Genomic DNA, 22,032 nt, shown 5'->3' with positions numbered 1-22,032 from the left:
TAAATTCAATGGTCAGTGTTCCTCTCCAATGCTGCACAAACTCACAGAACACGAGGTCTGCAGGGTGGGCTTCTAGCAGTGTACATTCAGTGCTACACAAACCTCAGTCTTCCTTCACACTTCGAGTTACAACAAAAACAGCATGACAGAACAAAGCCACCACTACTTGAATGTCAGAAAGGATAAAGGCAATGTTAAAATAGCATCAGCAAATTTTCATTGTAGCAATATTTTATGATAATTGTGATTTTCCCCTATTTCGCATTAGGAAAGGAGAAGAATGAAACATCTGTAGCAGCTTTTCTTCTTGCTCTGAGAAGCTTTAAGATGCACTTTCACCCTTCAGTCCTCTCCACTCTGCAACTAATTGATTTAGATAATACAGACTAAGCACAATTGCAGCATTCATCCTGCAACAAAACTAGCCTTGAAACAGAAAACAGAAGTATTGCTCTGCTTTCCTACACTCCTGAATCAAATCAAATCCCTGTTAACCTATGGTATCTACAACATGAAATTTCACATGCTGAAGTTGCATCCCTGTTTCATTACTCATATTAAGCCAATATATAATTGAAACTGAAATATCTCCTACCTTTACCCATGAGAAATTTGGGCAACACCACAAGCACTTTGTTCTCACTGCACCGGTGTGATGGTCGCAAAGCAGTCAGCTTTGCACTGCTAAACAAAACAGCTTGAGGTTCAACAAATCAGCAGTGTTGGCATCTGATATAGCTCAACTAAGGGGGAGGAGAGTCATTGTGAGATGTCACTGACAACTCCATTTCCACTTCTGTGCAAATTAAATGTAGGCTGGGGCACAGAAATGGAACATAATTAGACATAAAAAGTAGGACTGCAGGCTCTGGTTGACTGAAGATACCAGTACAGGAAAGAAAAAGCCAATTAAACCAGTAGTTTAACTCACAAACTGCAGCATTAATAATCCTAACAGAACTACAGAACAACAACCACCAAAGTCCAGTTCTGGAAATGCAACACTGAGCACCTCCAATGGCAGCCTAATTCCATTGTAAAATCTCCCCATTGGAAAATGCATCATTTACACACTGCTCTAGTGCCACCACATTGCAGAAAAACATATACAAGCAACAGATGTGATCACTGAAATATGTGAATATAATATGAACAATTAACAATTGGGTGAGAAAAGATAACAGGAAAACTACATTATCCTCTTTTGATGGCTTCTAATTTTTAAAGCTGCTCTATACAATAACTGAATAACTGTTCTAACTTAGACCACTTATACATCTTTCAATCTGCTAACCAGAAAAATAAGCACAGTATTTCACCACCATTACTGTGTTAGGCCACTTTTAATGACATTTTATAAGTAGTAGGGGATTTATTGTCTACTCAGAAGCTGCCCACTAGGCAGCAAACTTATCACTACTGCAGCTGCCTCTGAATTTGTCATGTTACAAAGCTGACTCAGACAGCGATTTTGTGCCAGAAGATCTTTGGCAGCAGCAGCAAAAACCCTAGTAATATCCTCTGGAAAGCACAACTGCTACTCTTGGAAGGGTGGAAAAGACCAAGAAAAAAAATCAGCTGATAAATCAGATATGCCAGTTTCAAAATGCTTCAGTAATCACTGTCAGAAGTTCACATGAGATGAACCCTATCATTAATCGACTCTTCTAACACCATCCCATTTCAGGTTTGTGGAAAGAATCCAGGCAGAAATACTCTTCACAGTATTTTGCTCCCTCCTCTTCCAAAGAATGGTTAACTTTAGACTTTTTTTCTCCAGTCATGTTGCCTTTTAAATTATTCTCCGGTAATGTTGCCCAGGTCACACCAACAGGTACATATATACTTGAATATGTGAGGCTTTAATGGGTAAAGTGGATTTAAACAGTAGTTCATGACACAAATAGTTCACCCAGTTTATCCAGGTTCAAATTCAGGGCTTAACTGGAAGAGGCAAGACACAACTCTCTGCTCACACTGAGATATATTTGCTTTTTAGCCATTCCTAAGAAAACACAAAGATAATTTCCTCTGCAATCTACCCCACTGCTCTCCCAAGTACATGTTCCCAGAGCAAAGACTGCTCTATTGGTGCAAGTTCTGACCAAGGATACAATGAAAGGAAGTGGAGTGAGAGCCTGAGTAAGAAAAAAAAGGAGGAAAAATAAATCAATCAATCAGATGCTAAAGCGTAATTTCACCAAATATAAATTACATGAGCTAGAAGGTTGTAAAAGGTGAAAAAATACAAGGCAGGACAAGGAAAGTGAAAAAGACAAACAAAAATGCTGGAAATTCAGGATGTCAAGAAAACACAACAAAAATCTGCTCACACAAACAGATAATAGGTCCCTTCAGGAAAAACACTGACAATTTAAAAAAACCACGTAAGACTATATTTTACATAGCTGAGATGTAACTTGGATTAACTCAGGCCTGAAGAAGTATCACTCATTAAACAGTGGGATACTTGAAGTTTGTAAATAGCAGGTATGTAGTTAATAATCCAGTATTTATTTACATATTTTATCCATTAATTTCACAAATCAGGCGAAACTTAATCTGCATTAAACTGGGGTATAAGCATACCAGTTAGACCAATACTAAATCAAGGTTACTGACATCACTTTCTAAAAAGGGTAAAGTCCCCAACATCTAACCCAACATCTAAGCCTGGTTTGGAAGTACTCATTCAGATTGAAATGACAAGGTAGTTCATTTTGAATCTGGGAAATTTTTTTTCTTCTTCTTTAAAAGAGTTATTTTTACATTGCTTCAGCTTTCAATTTGTTTTTGCCAACAGTAAATTTAGACTGACTGCTCTAAAAAGCAGTGGGAAATGTGTGATGGTTTGGACCTAATTAAAACATGAGCAAAAGCATGGAAAACTTGGGGGCAGGGGAAAGCACACCATCAGAAGTTCTGTACCATGCAGAGAAAGTGCAAATCTTTGGCTTCAGTCATGGTTAGGCTGAATTAGCCATCTTTTGCATAGGGAAAAGCTTCATAAATGAAAAGGTTATTTAAACAGATCCCATGCCAGCCCCCTTGAATAGGCACTGGCACATATGAGAAAGACACACACCCACATCTAGGAGAAGGAGAGAGTCAGAATTTCTTTCCTTAAAGCTGATCTCATTTTTGCTGCAACAGCCTCTGTGGGGCACTGGAGGTTGGAGTGAGCTAGAACAAGCTAGAACAATTTTCAGACTATCTAGTTTGCATAAGCAATAAGGTTGGCATCTGGTGGCTCTAAAAATAAATATAACTCAAAAAAAAATCAGTCCTGAGATGGTAGAATTAATGCTTCACATCCCTTTTGGCAGCTTGTATCTTCCCTTTTGCCAGCTACTCTATTTTCTTGCTGTTCTCTCCAGTTGAGTATGCTTCATGGTTATTCAGAAGATTTATGTATTTTCTTATGCTACTGCCTTAGTAATGTCAAACATGCAAGATGATACTTTCTGCTAGCTAATTCTCTTCCCACCAGATGACAAGGACTTCAAAGACAGAACAAACATCTTGAGTCTTTATTACCCAACTTCCCACTTGCGCACACGCTGCATGCAGAGTTTGTCTGAGGTGGCAACTTGATAGCAAAGCAAGACACAGAGCACATCAGTTCTGCTCATCTTGTCGCTGCAGATGAGCTGCTGGAGCTCAGCATCAGACAAAGGCAGCAGCACAGCCTGCCACACACTTAATCATAAGGCTTGCAGGCTTATCTCTGGGCACCCACGAGATACGGATATTGCTGAAAACCTCGGCATGTTTTTGCGGTATATCAAAGTTCAAATCAGAAGGAAGTGGTTTTTGAGTACTGAGATCCGTACCACACCTGAACTGACTACTAGAAATGAAAAACTTACAGAATTACCAAGAGACAGTGTGGAAGTAGATCAGGACTTTCAGACATCCACTATGGCTGGGTAAAGTCTCAGCTGGCATCAGCCAAGCCCACAGATCTGTTCCACACACCATGGCTACTCAATCAATATCTGAATAGTGCTAATGCCTGCGATGTTCCAAGAAACAAATACATGTCCCCAAATCCATGTATTGTATCCATAATCACCCTAACATGGCCAATTAGTGCTGCTAATGATTGTTCCAGAAAATAAGCAGATCCCTGATGCTGCATTTTTCCATGCCAGCACCACTGCAGGTGCATCACGAGGCCGTGGGGCTGAGAAAGCTCACTGACACACTCAGAGACTGCAGTGCCCTTCCACGTGCAGCAGAGCAGTCTAACCACTGCTGGTGATTTTCCCAGGCCCTCATTTCATCAGCATTATCAAACAGATGTGAGACTTCTGAGGAGAGTGAACAACCAGGCAAACAGCTGAGAGCTTGTTCATTTATAAAACTTTGGCTGAAATTCAGCCTTCCAACAGCTGCAGCCATGTTCATGACATTGTGGGAAAAAACTGAACTTCACTCCGATAAAGATTGTGCTTTTGTGTGCAAGTTTTTGCTGCCCTATTTTAGGATTCAGGAAGGATTCAACACTTCACATCTCTCTCTCTCTAAGGGTAAAGTTAATTTTTAATGAATTGTAATTAAGAACTGAAGCCCCACCCTCTGTCCACCCCCACAGAGCTCATAACTCCAGCAGCCATCTCTTCTATTTCTTTCTCTCCCTCTTCAGCACTTCAGGCAGAATGTACAGAGAGTGGGACCCTCCCATCTCTTCACAGAATTAGACAGATGAATACACTGGGAGCACACCAGGAAGCAATTCAGATTATGGCATTATTTCAAAAGCTGTGTACTTTGAACATTCCTTGAAATGCCAGAAGAAATCTGAGGATCTGTAATTTTTTCACTTTTCATATCTGGGACACATTTTACATAGGGAGAACTTTCAGGGTTCTGAGCTATCCTAAAAATCCAAGTATAGGAAAAACCAGGACAGAATCTGCCCTAAAACCAAGAACAGTTACAAGTCTCACTTGGTAGATGTTAATATTCTCCATATTGCTGTGAGCTATAGCTGATATTATTTGTCTAGCATCAGAGCTATGCAGAGTGCTTCACAAAGTGCAGGAAATGGAGATTTACTCCTAGGAAATTTGTCTCCCGAGTTTTAAGGAAAAACACACCATGTAAAGGGTCACTAACTACAGAACTACTAAGGTAACCTTCTTTTCTGATTGGTATTCATGCTTCCTTACAGATAGTTTTCAATAAAGGCCTTAAGGCTGAAAAATTAGATATGCAGTCATTGCTAACATCCAGGCTTTTAGTACCATGTTCATAATTATGACACAGTGATGATTTTGAGAAAAATAATACCAAAACAAACAACGACTTCGCCCCACATCCCTTTTTTTCCCCTGCAGATCCACAAAAGGACTTAAAAACAACTTCTCCTCAACTTTTAATTCCACCATTTCCATACTGCTTTGATCCAAGCTTGTTGACAGACATGTACTTCCCAATCCCATTCTGAACTAGGTGCCTAATTTTGCAGATATACTTCATTGCTTTATGTTCATTACTGAGTCTCTTCCTCATATAATTATGGCATCCAGGAGTCTGTACATGCACAAACACTGTTTAGTTTCACCAGGACAGAGGCCAGAGCTAATAATATGCATGGGTTGTCGGCAGCAGTGAAAAAATGCAGGCAGGTGAGTGCTCCTATCTGTGTCTGATTGTTTATGGAACCAGGCAGGTGCCACCAGGGATAACTTTACATGATTATGTGCAAGATTTGTGCCTGATAAAATGATGTCATTAATCTGATAATCTCACCATTCACCTGGTTTTAAATCAAAATGCAATCCTGTACATGTATGCATAGATGTGGCTACACGGATGCACTCTGGCTTGCTTGTTTATGAAAGTATCAATTGTTGGTGAAAGATTCATGGGGTGGATTGCTGGTAAACAACTTTGGCATCTCATCTCAGTTTTATCTAGGGAGAGGCTATAACATGAAAAAGACTAAGAAATTCTTCTGTGCTTCAGCAAGGATCTTAAAACTCCAACACAGAACAGCTCCCTGCCCCTGGAGCCTTGGGTACCCTGGTGACATTGGTATTGCAACAACTACCAGTTCACTTGGACAGGGGCTCTGGAAGGAACGGTAGAGCTACTTCGTTATTTTCAAACCCAGCAATAAACATGGGATATTAAAGGCTTCAGCACATTAGTTACTGATCTTAAATCTTTTTAATGATATGAAACATTTTAAGATCCACTGTTTGCCACAGATAGAATATTCCCTGTGTTTATTTTCTATGATCTAAAGCATCATATTCAAGCAAAGCTTATAAAACACTTGATAGCAGTTAAGATTCTCAACTCATTCCAGTTTAAGCAGAGGATGCAAACCTCCCCTAGGTTAGCACTACAGAAAGTTTTATTCCACTAGATGGAAGTTTCATTAGATATTCAGTGGGGAAAAAGCATCTTGAATAAATCTCTCTATCAAAACAGCTCTTTGGCCTCATGGCTGATACACTACAGGACTATGAAAGGAATGGAAAACATGAAGAGGAAAAAATCCCTCTATTCAGCCCAAATCCATTTAGAAAAGCATGAATATAAATACCATCATTTTTCTGCCTTCGTCATCTTCACTTTGCCCTGCTTCTATGGAAAGCCTTCAAAATGGTAAAGATGGAATATCATCTTTTAACGCATCTTTTACAGAGGCTTCTGTCTCTCCAAACCCAAAACTAAACTTCTGCCATCCCAAAGGCATAGAAAACACCCAGCAAAGCAGGGGTGGGGGAGAAGAAAGTGCAGCCTGTTTTTGAAGAGCAGTTTTCCAAAAGCTCCCTCTTTGCTCAAAGAGGATCACTTTTGAACAGGCACAGCGCTGACAGTGGCTCCTGGCAACCCCCAGCACAGGTAATATGAAGTCACAACAAAAGTAGTTGTCTGGGTTTTTTTCCCTTTCTTCAGGAAAGTACACAGAGACAAACCTTGTCCTGAAAAAATAATCTAAAATAAAGTGAAGGTTAAAATTATTAACCTTTAACAGAAATAGAAGTAAGCCACAGAGAAACAGAGTGACCCACTGGGTGGGACACACACACCATTTACAGCAGAGCCAGGAAATAAACCAAGTACACTTGAACCATTCTGCATCCACTGTCTGAAATGTAGTTTTCATTTTTACCAAACTTTTCACAAATGAGGATGTGCACCCAAAATACCAGACTTAAATGCAGCAGCTTATAAAGTGCAAATGTAATTAATCAACTATTTCTCATTCCAAATCACAAAGTCACAGAATCCAGGTTCAAAGGGACCTTGGGAGGTTGCTAGTGCAGCATCCTTCCCAAAGCTGGGTCAAACACTGCATTTAGATTGAGTTGCTCAAGGCTTTGTGTTGAGAAGCCTAGAAAACCTCCAAGGACCTGTGTCTTCAATATGAAATTTAAATGAAATATGTCAAGAAGAAAATATCCTGAAGAGATATCCTATCACTCACCTTTTGAAGAAAGCAAGCATGAGAATTCTGGTCATAAATAATGCTATTTCATATTACCTCTTTAAAATAGAAGTGTGCAGCAAGTGAGGGCAAGCAGAGGCCAAAAAGGCAACACAGAACTTCAAGTTATAAATCCGACCTGTCTTCAGGTCTGAATTTGGTTTTTTAAAATCTAATTTAATGTAATGACAAACTGTGTTTAAAATACAAAAACCACCACAGATCATCCAACAAAAAGGTTCAAACCAACAGGCTCTTGGACAGAGTCAGATACTCTGTGTAAGTGTGCACATGAGTACCTCTTGTCCTTTATGTCCCAAAACCATTTTAGGATACTTGTACTACATAAGGTTTTCCAACCATTCCCTTTGGAAGCATCTGGAAAAGCAACTTGCCAAAATAATAACAAGGGTGCAGAGTACTGTAAGGAAATAACTATGAAAAAATAGTTCATTTAACTCAAAATACTTTAGGCCTATATAAGCTCATTTAATATATTCAAAACTATGTACTCTGTGATATTTTGTGAGGCAAAGTTTTTCTACTACAAGACCCGCATCCATATTCTTTTCTCCCTTCTATTAAAAAAAAACTATTTTAAGAAACTTCTTTTCCAAGAAGAACAGTCTTGAAATAAATCACTCTAATGGTGGTGGACTGTAAATCTTAAAACAAGTGACACATTTATTTCTGACAACACTCTCTAGCAATCATTGTCATTTATGTCTTTTAAAGAGCACACGATGTTGCCTGTGTAAACATGATTTTTTCCCTCTGATTGGTTTCAATAAAGTAATTTTTCCAGGCAGAACATTTGAATTACCATACATTGAAAAGCAGAATGTCTTCTACACATCTGGTTTGGATTTGTTAAGTGGGTTGTTGTTCATACATTTTCAGCTGTGTGGAATAAAATTGTGTTGATGAAGCAGTAAATATTTTTTTATTGAACAAAATGAAAGATGAATTCCGAGAACAGTCCACTGTTAATTACCACAGGTACTCTGCCAAATATTTACTTCAAAACTCATCAACAAACCAAGCTAACAGAGCAGAACAGACCACTGCACAGTGACCCATGGGGTCCAAGCACATCAGACAGCCTTTTTAGTTACCATCTGCAACAGGAACATCATCCTGCTTTTTTTTTGGCTTCTGTCAGCCTAGCCTTCAGGCCCCTGAGATGAAATCTATCCCTGGTACCCTTTGGACATGCCCTGGAAGGTGTGCTGGCCAGCACGGCCTCTGCTGAGGCCCCAGTGTACAGAGTCTCAAAAGAGCTCTGCCAAACCCCTGGGTGAGAAGTGCTCTGCAATTCACTCAGAAGCAAAGCAAAGCAGCCAGCAAACCCCACGTGCCCACAAACCTCAACCTTTAGCTCAAGGAAAAAAAAAATACTAAATTTAATCAGAAGATATGCAACAAGGTTATATGATAATAAAAGAGTGAGGAAAAACAACCAAACCAAACAACCCTCAGATTCCTAAATTCTTTCCAGCAAGCCAGAAAAGGAACATTTTCTTGCTTCTTCTCTTAACCATGCCAGCTGGCATGCTATCTTCTCCAGACAATGCAGAAGCCCTGTTTTCCTTTTTTGTATCTCTCAGTTATCCATCTTCACATTGCGCAGATCACAGAGATCAGAATCTCTCCCAGAGACTGGCCTCACTGCTCAGCTTTCCAAGACTGCTGATCATCAGTCTAGTCTTGATTTCCACTGCTGATTCACCAGCATGTGCCTACCTCAAGGGATCTAGGAACGACACTTGTTACACAGAGCAATTAACTTTGGTCAGCCTGGGAGAGCGCACATCTTTAATAAAGCATAATCTTTATTAAAGCACCACACCTACAGATAGGTTACCTGCATGGACAGGACTGCTGATTCCACATACTCAAACCCGGGACTTCAGCAGCAGCAGGCAAATGTTTCTGCATCCTCTGCTGGCACGGATTACAGAGGCTGTCAGCCTCTCCAAAACTCCCAGCGTGAGCCCCCCGAGTATCAGGGGAGAAATTGGTATTGTGCCCAGTATCAGGGCACAATACTTGGAGAATTACCCACTGTCTGAAAAACATTCACTTGGAAAGCTGCTGAACTGCACAGAGGTTATTATTTAGGAAGTTAGGTCTGCACATGTTCATTTAAATGTTCTCATTTTAAAAATAAAATCACATGACATTCTATTCCAATGCATCTGTAGAGTCAGTGATTCATCTAATCAGTTTGCTCTTGTGAAGTCTGATTTACTGAGCTGCTGCTCCAAGTACAAATAGCTCTTAAATTGTTTTACTGAATTATTTCATGGCAGTTACATGAGGATGAGTTGAAAATTTTGTTCTCCTATTCAAAGGCAGAGCTCCTGGAAGTGCCATTTGTGTTAGGCCATGACCTAACTTTCATTGATCCACCACCAACATTGAAATCTTAACCTTGAAAGATCTCTGGATTTGGGGAAACAGTGTGTTAATGTTGGCTTTCTGGGAAAGGGATGAAGAAAAATCTATTATCAGTGTTCCTAAAAATAGCTACATGCTAAGTTCCTGACCTAGCATTCTGCCTTTGCACAACCAATGTTCAGGGAAGGTTTTGAACAACAAAAGATACTTAAGTTATTTAGTGTTCATATTTATTCATTTTCTGCTTTGATGCTGTCACCTCCTCATCAGTTTGCTGCCTGGGATTTAGGCATCCAAGGTGTGCAGCATCTCCACCCAAACTGCTCCCAGGTTTGAAGACTCAGGAGAGACTGCAACAGACTAGACTGTTCCAGGGCTGGGTCCAGCCTACAGATGGTGCCTCTGCCTGCTCCCACTGCAGTGAGCTCTAAACTAATTAGTACATGATCTGCTGGCACCTTCTACTCTGAGAAGCACGAAGCTCTCCTCGGCTAAGTGTGAAACTATTTACTCAGTTCTCAGGTTACTGCAGCCTGTGATGAGCTGCTGTGGTTAACAGCAAGCTGTAAATGCAAGCCAGTTAAATTCATTCCTGTTCTCATCCCAAGTGGGAAGATGGCAGGGCTGATTTCAATCAGCATTTTTACATGCAGGCTGTTTACATGACATACCTACAATTTCTAAAGGCAACCCAGCATTTTAGCATGCGGCCCTCTTTCCCTTCTCATCAAGAGTTTTCATGTAAAAAAGATTAAAAAGAGCAGGAACTGTGCAAGGTTTGTGATTTATTCAAGGCTGCAGAGTGAGAAGTGCAGTTATTTCATGTAACACCCAGCCATTGAATTAGTGGGGTTAAGATCCCACATTTCAGCATGATATCCATTCATGAATTATGTTCTTTATGTTTGGTTAGAAACTACAAGAGGAAAAATCCCACAACACTGCTGGGGGGAAGTAAAATTGGCTGTGGAAATACAATTAAAAGCCTCCCAGCCTGTCTCAGTCTTCAAGGATATATATTCTGCAAGACTGTTCCCATGATGCAAAGGAGTCCTTGCCCTTAATGGTAAATTAATGTCAAGGCATCAGAATGACTTGACAGAACACATTCATTCTAACTAGGGTTTAAATGGCAAGTAAATAGCAGGGCCTACCCTTATTTTAATGGACCAATTAAATAATGGAGATCTTTCAACTTCACATTCCAACGACTATGGCTTCTTCCAGTAATAACAGAATTTTCATGCAAAATATTTTAAAAACTCACTTTTCCAGAAATTGAATTACTCCTTTTGAAATAAAAACAATAAACTGATACCAACCAACATTTAATGAAATGTCAGACAATTGTGTCAGTCCATATCAGAAGTCCATGTCTGCAGGGAACTGATTCTCAGTTCAAACTTGATGGTTTAGCATAACAAAATTCTGTGTTTCAAAATCACTGATTTATCTTGTTTGGATTTTTTGAAAAGCTGGTATTTTAGAACAATTTTTGTACTTTTATATTTGAGCAATTCAGATAAACTATCAGTCTTCCTATGAAAGGAACACTTAAAAGCATTATGCAAAAAACAACCTACCCCGTGAGCACAGGCAGCAACCCAGATAACATTTTTTGAAATCTACAATGTCAGTTGACATAATGCCAACAGTTGAAAATACTGTCCACAGTTCCAAGTCAGTCAATTTACAAAGGTAGATTTTTGGAAAGCACCCAGGATACCTAAATTTTATTTCCACTACTCAAAATATTTTTTTTCCTTTTAAAAAGCATGTACCAAGTCTTTGTTACTAAATAAGTGAATTTAGAAGTCAAATTCTCTCACTACACATGATTGAACTTGCAAATTTTTTAGGATCCAGGTATATATTTTTAATGGTTAAGCACTTCATAATGATCCTTTCCTAGGTGCTGCATACATGACTGAACACAAAGCAGAATTCTGTACAGCTACTCAGAAACAGCAAACATCCAAGTAGCTCCTTCACACTGGAAGGAAGACTCCCAAAACACCAATGTGCTGAGCTGAAAGTCTTCCAAGCTTCTTTTGAGCTTATTTAGACTGTTTTAGACCTATTTTAGAGGTGAGATTCAATTTCAGCCAGCCAGGATTGCAGATCTGCATTCCTGACCCCAGCACTCGATGCAGGCATCCCTGACAGAGCGAGGAGCTGGCAGCCAGGCTGGTGGCACTGCACAGGGACCTGAAGCCACTGTCACTGCTCTCACAGCAGCCTGGCTGTGCCCCCATGGCCACAGAGAATCTGCTGCTCCCTGACCCTGCAGCTCAGTGTGCACACAGGGGCTCTGGCTGCACAGCACCAGGGCGCCCTTGGCAAATAAAGCATCATGAGACATCAAATCAGGAGCCCTGAAGTGAGAAGTCCCATGAAATCCAGACACTATCTGCAGCCTTAAATGCCCCTTCAGGAACAATAGAGCAAGGACTGTAATAATTCTATGCCTCTTAAAAATATTTATTTGCACATGAGGACTCTCACTGACTTAATTCTGAACCCTCATCTGAAGGTTTCTTCACATGAATAAGATCCAAATAAATGTATAAGTCCATAATAAATTCAGCAGAAAGTATAGCTAAGATAGACATTGCATTAGTCAAATAACTTCATTAGGATCTAAGATTCACTGTTCACGTCCTTTAACTCAACAGAAGTTACATAAAAATCAGTTAGGAAAGTATCATTGAGGCCTCTCTTTTGTCTTAAGAAACTTTTTATACAAAAAGCAAATTTATGAAAGCGGAGTGATGGCTTCCTGATATGTATTAGCAAAACTAAAATAAATAAGCCAATAAATTGCTAAAGAGTTATGTAAAAAAAAATAAATTCAGACTCTACTAGTCACTCAAAAAAAACCTTCAGTGGCTGGCCATATATTTGGTAATACTTCATTAGTTGCTTAGGAAGAAGACAAGATAGAATGCTGGTTAAAGACATTACAAACCTATTTTCAAAATAATTATTAATTTCTTCCCCAGAATTATTAATTTCTTCCCACTTGTAAAACTAAATACTATTTTGATTTTATAGTACTTACTATTTAGTTTTAAGCCAGCCTGTCCCCAGATTTTACTACTTCACTGGGTTACTCAAAATATATTTGATTGCTGTAAAATTTACCTGTTTGCAAAATTCTCATCTCCACATTTTTCAGCCTCCTTCTCCAGTGTTACAGCACATGTTGCAGTTGAGATGGACACCATCCACAGAATATTACCATACAATTTCAGAAGGCTTCAACCCATACAGCGTAACATCATTCCACCTCAGAAGGCTGCAAGCATCTGCCCCTCTGGTTTTTTAGCCCAACCTTTTATCCCCTCATGCTGATGCACTGCACCTGTGTGCCCTCTGCTCCCTTTGGTGGTTGGTCAGCGCTCCCATGGCTCATCAGCTCCAATGGGATTCACCTGCTGCTCACAGCTGTGCCCAGTGGGGATGAGGCTCAGCCCAGCCACACCCCAATTACCCCAAACTACCTTCACCTGCAGGACCTGCACCTCTTCGCCCAGCATCCCCCTCCATCAGAAGCATTCACTCCACAATTTCACATTTGCTGTGCAGCTCAGTGTCTCTTGCTTTGCTTGCCCTCAGTGCTTTCAAGGAGATAAACTTGCAGGCAGTGTCCTTTCTGAGAGATGGGTAAAACAGACCATTTCTTTTGTTACAAAAGCCTGGCCTCTGATCCACACACACTGACACCACCACTCAGCTCTGCTTGTTTGGGAAGGCAGCCAAACAGCTGAAGAGGCAGAAAGAAAAACCCACAGACCATCAGTGTGTGCAGAACACAGCAGCTATTTATTGCTCAGCAGCTAGGTCTCTCTAACACCACTGTGATTCTCCTGCACACAAATCTGCACTCAAGTATGATGCAGAGCTTGCCTCTTTCTTTCAGGGGTCTTTCCAAACCCAGCAGAAAAGTTCCCTGGGTTAGCAGAGCCATTGCCTCTGCAATTCCTGTGCTCATTTCCCAGCACTCCCAGAACAACGGCCAAGGATGCAACAGCAGCAGCCTCATGACAAAGGTTGACATGCAAATGCTCAATAGCTAATAACAGCTTAATGATAGGGGGAAAAAATGGTCAAATTAATTCCTTTGACTTAGCTTGTCCACATAACCTATGCACAGCAAAGGAATGGTTTATAAAAGCAGAGTCACACTGAACACATATGTAATCTGTGAAAATAAACTGACAGCTTTCTAGCTAAACAGAGATGCAGCTATTGCCATAAAAATGCAGTTGTGACTCTGAATTTTGAGACTGAATCATTAATCTTGGGAGGTCTAAACTCCTGCTTAAACAGTGACAGCATTAAGTTTCTTTCCCTTACCTCCAGAGCAATAATCTCTGGCTAGAGCATCTAAAATAATCATGTATGCATGTGGCACAGATACCTTATAACAATAGTGCTGCTAAAACTGAATTTTTAAAAAAACTGCTTTCATAATGGTGGCCTATTTAATTTACTTTCCAGAAAAAAACACAATGAAAAATTAGAAGCACTTTTTAATAGATTCATTTTGACAATAAATGGGATACTCTATTTGACTTATTTTCCAATCTATTTTCTTCAGCTGAGGTTTTCATTAATTATTTTTAGCAATTAGAAAACCCATTAGCAAACTATTTATTCAAACTCCTAAGTGAAATAAATTCAAGTTCAAATAGTTTGAAATAGTCCTTGAAGTAGTTTTTTAGATGCTACAAGTATAAATGTTTGCCTATATTTTATCCTACATAGGGACTACATGTTATTACTTTTGTACTATTTATTGAGTATACAAATGAAACTACATCGAAGTGGGGAAAAAAAACCAAGGCTAGAGATGAGCAGCGAGTAGTGTGTGATAAACAACCAGCTTGCAAGTTTATCTCCTTGAAACAATCAGCAGTTTGACTGTTCTTTTCAAAGACCTGCAGGTATTCTTTCAGCTGTTCTGTGTTTACCTAGAAAGAACTCATCCAAGCCCAGAAAAATCTTTGCCTTTGAAGTTGCAGAGAGGGCAAAAAGTATCATTTCATTTGCTTTTCATTCAAGCTAGGGACATGAGAATTACAAGTGGGAGGAAAACTTTTCATTTTCTTTTTCATAGAAAATAGTGCTGCCCTCGAATGTACCAAAAACATGGCACACCCTGCTGCTCTTACCAAACTGTGTTTGTAACCAGCAGCATGGATCCATGTGTTCTGGAACACCAGAAGGCACCACATGTGGCTTGAGGAGCAGCTCTGGCTAACGTGCCACTTCTGGCACAGTGATCAGCAAATTGATTCTTATTCAGCTGCAACAAGGACTTGTGGAGATCCCATCTCTAAAGACAGCTACTCACAAATATACCTGTCTGAATAATACCTAAAAGTGTTATTTCTTCATAATTTTGGTCTCTTCCCATATAATTCTATACACACAGGGATATTAAAAAAAAATTAAAATAAGATTCAAGTAAATGGAAATTCTGTACACAAAATTTTGGCGTTTCCTTCTTAGCACTGCAAAATTAACAGATCAGATGTAATTTCATTCTTAACTGCAACACCGTACTTGTTTTTAATACATTCAGAAAACATCAAACTTGTAATGTTTCTCTAACAGTAACTTACTCCATTAACAGTACTTACTCCATTTACGTTTTTTCTAATGTAATTCTCTGTATTTATTTCTTCCAGTTTTATAATGCATGGGCATATCTCCTCTGAACATTTAATAATAGCATAAACTCACATGCAGTAAGAAAGCCTATTTTATAAAAAACTACAAATGGTCTACTTAAAGGAACAATGATTTATTACTCAGCAGTGTAAGTGGAGATATTTCAGAGGATGTTTATGATCATGCATTTGCTGTGAGTGCTCTTGTAGCTCTGCAGCAGCAGAGCCTGCATGATGCCAGTGGCTTGCTGAGTCCTGTTGGGAGGACTCACCGAGCTCCCTGGAATGGGTTTCCCCTTCTCCTTTCACACACACTGAACCTTCAGTAAAAAGAATGACATCATAAGAACAAAGCACTCTGGAGAACATCAGAGAAGGATCTCTGAGACTGAGATGGCAGATAGCCATGCTGCATCCAGAACGTCTTTAAGGAAAAACGAACAAAGCGAGACTGCGGTTAAAAAGAAACCGATACTCCTATCCTGCAGTAGCTGATCTTTAATTATTAGACACAGTAATTTATTGCTGGGTGAGATTTACTTTATCACTGCATTACCATGTTTAAAGTATGGCTACAAAGAAGATGGAAATTTCTTGTTTACAAAGAATCACAGGGAAATAATGAGGAGCATGGGGTAAAGTTTATCCTGGGGAGATTCCAAAAGGAACATTTTTCAGAATAAGAACCATTATCCATTGGAATAATCTCCTGAATAGATTCCCCAGCCTGGGCCATTTTCAAAATTTGGCTGGACAGAATTCTGGTCCATCTTGTCCAGACCCTGCTTTTACCAAGAAATATTGGACCAGATGATCACTGAGGTTCCTTCTAACTTGGTGCTCTATAATTAAAGGCAAATAAATACTTCTGCTAATTAATGATCTTCATTGTGAACACAAGTCCCTATCTTCTCCAAAATCTTAACTTCAAATCCAAAGCTTCTCTGATGACCTGAAATGCCTCAATAGGAGACTTAATTAATAATTTTGTGGCTTTTACACCAGTGGTTCAATGACAAGTATTTAATGTGCAGAGAATACACACTTCTATGTCATTGGGATGTGTGCTAGAATTGAATACTAAGATTTCTTCTTCAAACGGAGAAGATTTCATACTTCTTCCTGACCTACTGGTGATTGATGCAGAGCCTGAAGGCACCAAATTCAATTTTATTTCCTAAAATATCTAGAAATACATTGCACATTGCTTCTCTCCTTTTCAAGGAAGACAAGATCTGCCTTGGTTAGCTTCAGATGCATGCACTGGTTTGTAATCAATATAAACGACCCCATTACTAATTCATTACAACTGCAGTTCTGGGACAGCCATCCATGTTGGAAGATGCTGGAAGCGTGGTATCAAAAGATCTAAAAAGTTTTCTCCTCAAACTGCTCTGACCCTGGCAAAGGAAGGACTGGTGAACACACATTCCCCTCAAACACTTGTTAGCTGCCCATGCCAAGCTACTGACCTTTCCCACATATTTGATGAGATGACCAAATGCCCATCTTCCTACACTTCTCAAGGATACAAGATGCAAGGGGTTAATTAACATTAAGTATATGATATTAAGCAACAGAATGCATGTCAGAGTCCATATAAATACTTAATCTGAAGAATAACTTAGAAAGTACATTTCTGCAGTAGTAAATAATTAATCCTCTCTGATCAATACAGAAATGACAGTAATTAGAGAAAATAAGACAGCACTGAAACCATTAAGACACTTTTTTGAAGCTGGGATGTTTTTGATGCAGTTATGTTCTTTGTTTACTGTAAAGTTATTCCAACAGGGACAGAAAACCACATATTTTGGAGTGCTAAAACAGTCCAATGTTTATCTTAAGCAACACTTCCAGAACTTATGCAAGTTGAAAAAAGAATTGCAGTAAATTTCTCACAATTTATGCAGCCCCTCATTTCCTAGGGTAGCATTCTCCATTACTATAGATCATCACAGTTTAAAATATTTGTGCATTTGCCAGTGTGTCACAAAATGCATATTTTTCTTTTTTATTCCTTAGAATTGCACAGCAATCTGTTTAGCTAGGGCCTCTTGGTTTACAATTTCTTCTTGTAACAAATAAGATGCACACAAGCAAACTCTTTCAGCCCAAATGAAAACAAAACCAAAAAATGTTACCATTGAAGTGGCATTTATCAGCTGTCAGACTGATGTGAGAAACTGAGTTAGTATTTGAAATACCAGTCTGTACAAATAAAAAAGTGTTCTGATCCCCTCACCATGGTTTTTTTCTGTAAATACCAATTTACATTCTGAAACTATGCAGCGACAAAAGATGCAGTTAAGCTTTTCTCTTGAAGTTTGCATAAACATGCCAGCAAACTAAATATAAATACTAAATCTGTTATTACAAGTACAGCCTTTAAAAACAAACCAAATCCTATAAATTTTCCCTGAATGTATTTGTGCATGTAAAGAATTAATTCAATTTAATCAAGAGGAGTTTAAGAACTTTCAATTTGCAGTTAAGTTCCAGCACATACAAAGAGAAAGAGAACCTAAGATTTGAAGCTGGGTAAGCAAGAGGACAGTAGAGGAGTCGGTGTGTAGAGAAAGCAATGTAACAGTATTAAAAGGCAAAGCATTTTTAAAAAATCTGAGAAAATTTTAGTCTATTCTGAGATATCATCATCATGGTCCCATTGCATGGGTTTCAGTTCTCTAGCTACAAAATGAAGTGCTTACAATCTCACAAAAACTTAAATTTGGACTTAGGATTTCACTGGTGTACAAAGAATACAAAAGGCAGCATTTTGTGCACATCCTACATACCAAGGCAGTTTGAGATCCAATATTACATTTATGCTTGAAATTTAGGAGCTAGTCCAGCAATATGCTGACACCTGATGATACTAAGACAGCCAATGATTAAACATATTTTTAAAGGGGAAAACCAGCAAAACCCAAGCCTCATTCAAATTTAATGCACATTATAGAATACATTTAGGGGTAAGATAAGAAACCAATAAGTATACTATATAGTGTCAGTAAAAAAGAAAAGTTTATTACAGTTAACTGCTGTATGTTAACAGAAGTCATACATGATTTTTACAGGATAGCCTTTGGAATTGCCTGTATTAACAGCCACACCAAAACTGACTCTGAAGCAGTAAAGAATCTGAATTTGAAGTGAACTGCTATGCTACAGTTATGTACTTCAATACTATGATGTCTTCTGCATATTTTTCAAAGTGGAAAATAAATGGAAGATGATAATCAACCACAAAACAACTTGAGCCAAAGACTGCACTGCTCTTTGTGTGGAACACCATAGGAAGAGACCATGAAACTGCATGTTTCCACTACCACTACTGTATTTGCCATCACAGCTCTCATGGAGGTGAAATATTAACACAAAGAGCACACAATATTAACACAGTGCAAAGAGCAATGAAAATATTTGCAGAGTAACCAGCGCCAGAGATGTCAATGATAAAGTAAAGAATTTCAACACAGACTGTTCTGAAAAATATGAATAAACAGACAAGTAGAAAGACTGGTTTAAACAGTAATGGAGAGAAAATGGGCAGATAACATGCATGTCTGAGTTGCAGCTCTCTGCAACTTCCTTCAGCACACCTCCAAAACCAGGGTTTGGGATCCTGTTGGTTCACTGCACAACACAGCAACACCTGAGATAAACAGCATAACTGAAAGGCTGCAGCACAAAAATGAAACACCTCACAGGAAGTATTTTCATCAAACATCAACATATCATCCACTACGTTTCATAATGAAAATCTCCCTCCAAAAAAATCCCCTCCAGCCTTACTACCCTGCACAGATACAATGCTTATACTCTCCTGAAGTATTGCAGAGCTATCTGCCTTTCCAGCATAGAGACACTGCCACTTTTACACTATGCACCACTACAAGGCCATCTCTTCATCATCAAATTGGAAAAAACGCTTTTTTTAAAAACAAATTTATGCAAAAGGAAAATTAATGGTTACAAACACAGCTTAAGTATATTAAAGCATAGTAAGGGCAACCAAGAATCCCTCCCTTTCGAGCACCTAATTTCTTCATGCAGAATTCCCCCTCCTCCAGCCATACAGGGGAATCTATTTGGATTTTGCTGCTGCAAAATTGAATTAAAAGTCTAGCAATACAAGTTATTTAAGTTGCTAATTAATTACTACTCTATGCATGCTATATTCTTTGTTTCCAGTATTGTTGTGCAGCTCTGTTTACTCCTTGAACCCATGTATCTACAAATATTGTTAATTTGAGGTAGGACATGAAAAGGTTCAGCCTCCCTGCTCTGCAGTTTTTCCCATTTACTTTTACCGGGGTTGCTGCAGGGATTCGGAGCTCTCCAAAGTCCTGAAACAGCAACGCTGAAGGAGTGGAAAAGGCAAATGTGTGCAAAAGAGAGGCAGCAGCACAGAGACTTAAGCCCAGTCACATTTTGCCTGTTGTGACCCAGCAGAAAGAACAGCACAGTGCAGGTGACAAATGAGAGGAGTCTGTGCTGCCGGTGTAATCCATGACATATCTGCTAGAAACACAAAACACAGCAGGAGTGGTGTTGTCTGTGAGATATGGCTCCTCCAGAAAAAGGTCAATACTGATGAGGATGGAGATACAGGGGCAGCACAATGCAGGGGGATATCTGGCTCCACACTATCAGCACTGACAATCTGACAGGGCCCAGTGAGGGGTGGCTTTATCAAAAGCAGACAGATTGATTCAAAAGCACTTGGAAAATGGAAGAATTTTTTCAAGCTAACAATGTTATTCTAATCTCTGAAGCGACTTCTAGGCCATTGGTGCTTTCACTGTACTGCTGAACTAAAAGCAATTCAAAGTGCTTTTAATCTTGTCATTCCACGAACATGTTTAAATACAAATTTAAAAAAGAATCTGGGTCAAAACGAAGTGCTACGCTATGTTAAAATAAAAAAAGCTATTCATAGGTGAATAACAAAGGGAGAATGCCAAAAAGGGTTGAAATATGCAAACCTGGGTCTCAACACAATGTTCAAATATTTGATTAGAACAATCTCAGTAAAGGTAGGAAATGTATATCTTCATCCTGTTCGAGTGATTACTTTTGTATTTTCAAGTACATGCTAACAACTACAAAAAATCCCAACAATCTACTAATATTAATAAATTGCAAATCTTCCCATTGTTCCAGCAATGTAATAGGTGTTAAAACATAATTAGGAATATATATTTCCATCTCTTCTGTAGGCTTGCCCACAGTGCTGTAGTGTATTCACAAGTAATTGTAAGTTGAAAGTATTTCAGTCAGACATTCATAAGAACAAGACCTGGAAAGAAGCACCAGAGGACAATAAACACACTTTCCCCGAAGAAATTGAACAATGCTCAAGTTATTTTTGATAAATTTTTGTCTAGATTTCTTCAGACACATTATTGTGGTGTTGCTACCACTCTGAAGTTCTGGGCTCCCACAGAGCTGTTGCCCAGCTTGTTTCTCTCTCATCTCTATCTCAAGACAGACACACAACTTGATATTTGTCCCTGATTCAACTGTACTTCATTTCTCTCCAACCATTTCCCTGTGGAAATGTGCCCCTTGTCTGTGCCCCTTTGAATTGCAGTCCTGTCTTGTACAGCACATCATCCAGCCCTGCTGTTAGATGTAACAAATAATACTGGAGCCTGGTTAGATCTCTAATCTTAGTACTAATTTAATTTTGATAACAAATTAATAACTATGCTACAGTGTTTTTCCAATCAGTCTCATACCCATCTGCAAGTCATTTCACTTATACCATATTGACTACTTTGGTTACTAGGACTAGAACACCCTCTCCAAACAGAAGTAGGAGTTAAAAAATGAAAAATAATTAATTACTTTGATGCAGTATCATCAGATAGATCTCTTCAGAGAAAATTGCTCTGTTAAGGGAAATCAGGATGACAAATGTTATGTGATTAATGCTCCTTGGACTACTTATCCTAGCACTTTGGCCTGTATGTGTTTGTTTTCTATGCCACAAAACCAGTAACCTCTCTCTTGAGTTTAGAATATACTAATTAAAAAATACAAGTCTTTTTTTAGAACCATCTTCTTTCCTACACTGAAAATGAGCACATACAGAGTGACAAGAACAGTGAGGTCAGCTTTTAAAGTATCTTTGACCTCTACTGTTTGTATCCGTGTACACGTTTTGTATTTTACACCTTGTCTGCTGCTTTATTTTCAAAGTATGAAGTTCTCACACAAGTGCTGGTGACCGAGAGCTGGAGCTGCCGGTGCTGCAGGAGCACCTGCCCATAACTGAGCAGGGTAAAGCTGGAGAGGAACACTGCAAACGCTGTCTCTGGCTCAAGGCAGCAGCAGAAACTGCAGAAAAGGATGCTGTCAGTAATTCAAGGGAGTGGATGATGTTTCTGCCTTCCTGAGCTGAAGAAAGCCTTTTACACAGCTCTGTGTGTCAAAGGAGCTAACCACAGGGACTGGTGCTGTTAAACAGCCAACAGGACCTTCTGCTTCTGCAAGTCT

General features: G+C 39.1%; 1 protein-coding gene across 7 annotated transcripts in view; it reads right to left on the bottom strand.

Annotated features, from left to right (window-relative positions):
• NRG3 (neuregulin 3) overlaps nucleotides 1–22,032 on the bottom strand; it is a 501,669-nt gene that overhangs the window by 214,366 nt on the left and 265,271 nt on the right. Inside the window, exon 1 of one of the 7 annotated variants that reach the window (XM_064717137.1) lies at nucleotides 12,992–13,480. The exons of the other annotated variants lie outside the window; for them this stretch is intronic. Coding sequence (XP_064573207.1) covers nucleotides 12,992–13,010 — 19 coding nt within the window. The 5' untranslated portion in view covers nucleotides 13,011–13,480. Of the gene's footprint in view, nucleotides 1–12,991; nucleotides 13,481–22,032 lie in introns of those variants that run through there. 7 annotated transcript variants of the gene reach the window in all.

This window comes from Zonotrichia leucophrys, chromosome 6 (assembly GCF_028769735.1).
Source record: "Zonotrichia leucophrys gambelii isolate GWCS_2022_RI chromosome 6, RI_Zleu_2.0, whole genome shotgun sequence".
Classification (NCBI taxonomy): Eukaryota; Metazoa; Chordata; class Aves; order Passeriformes; family Passerellidae; genus Zonotrichia; species Zonotrichia leucophrys.
Note: the sequence above shows the minus strand (reverse complement) of the source record. Positions and strands in the feature narration are given on the sequence as shown.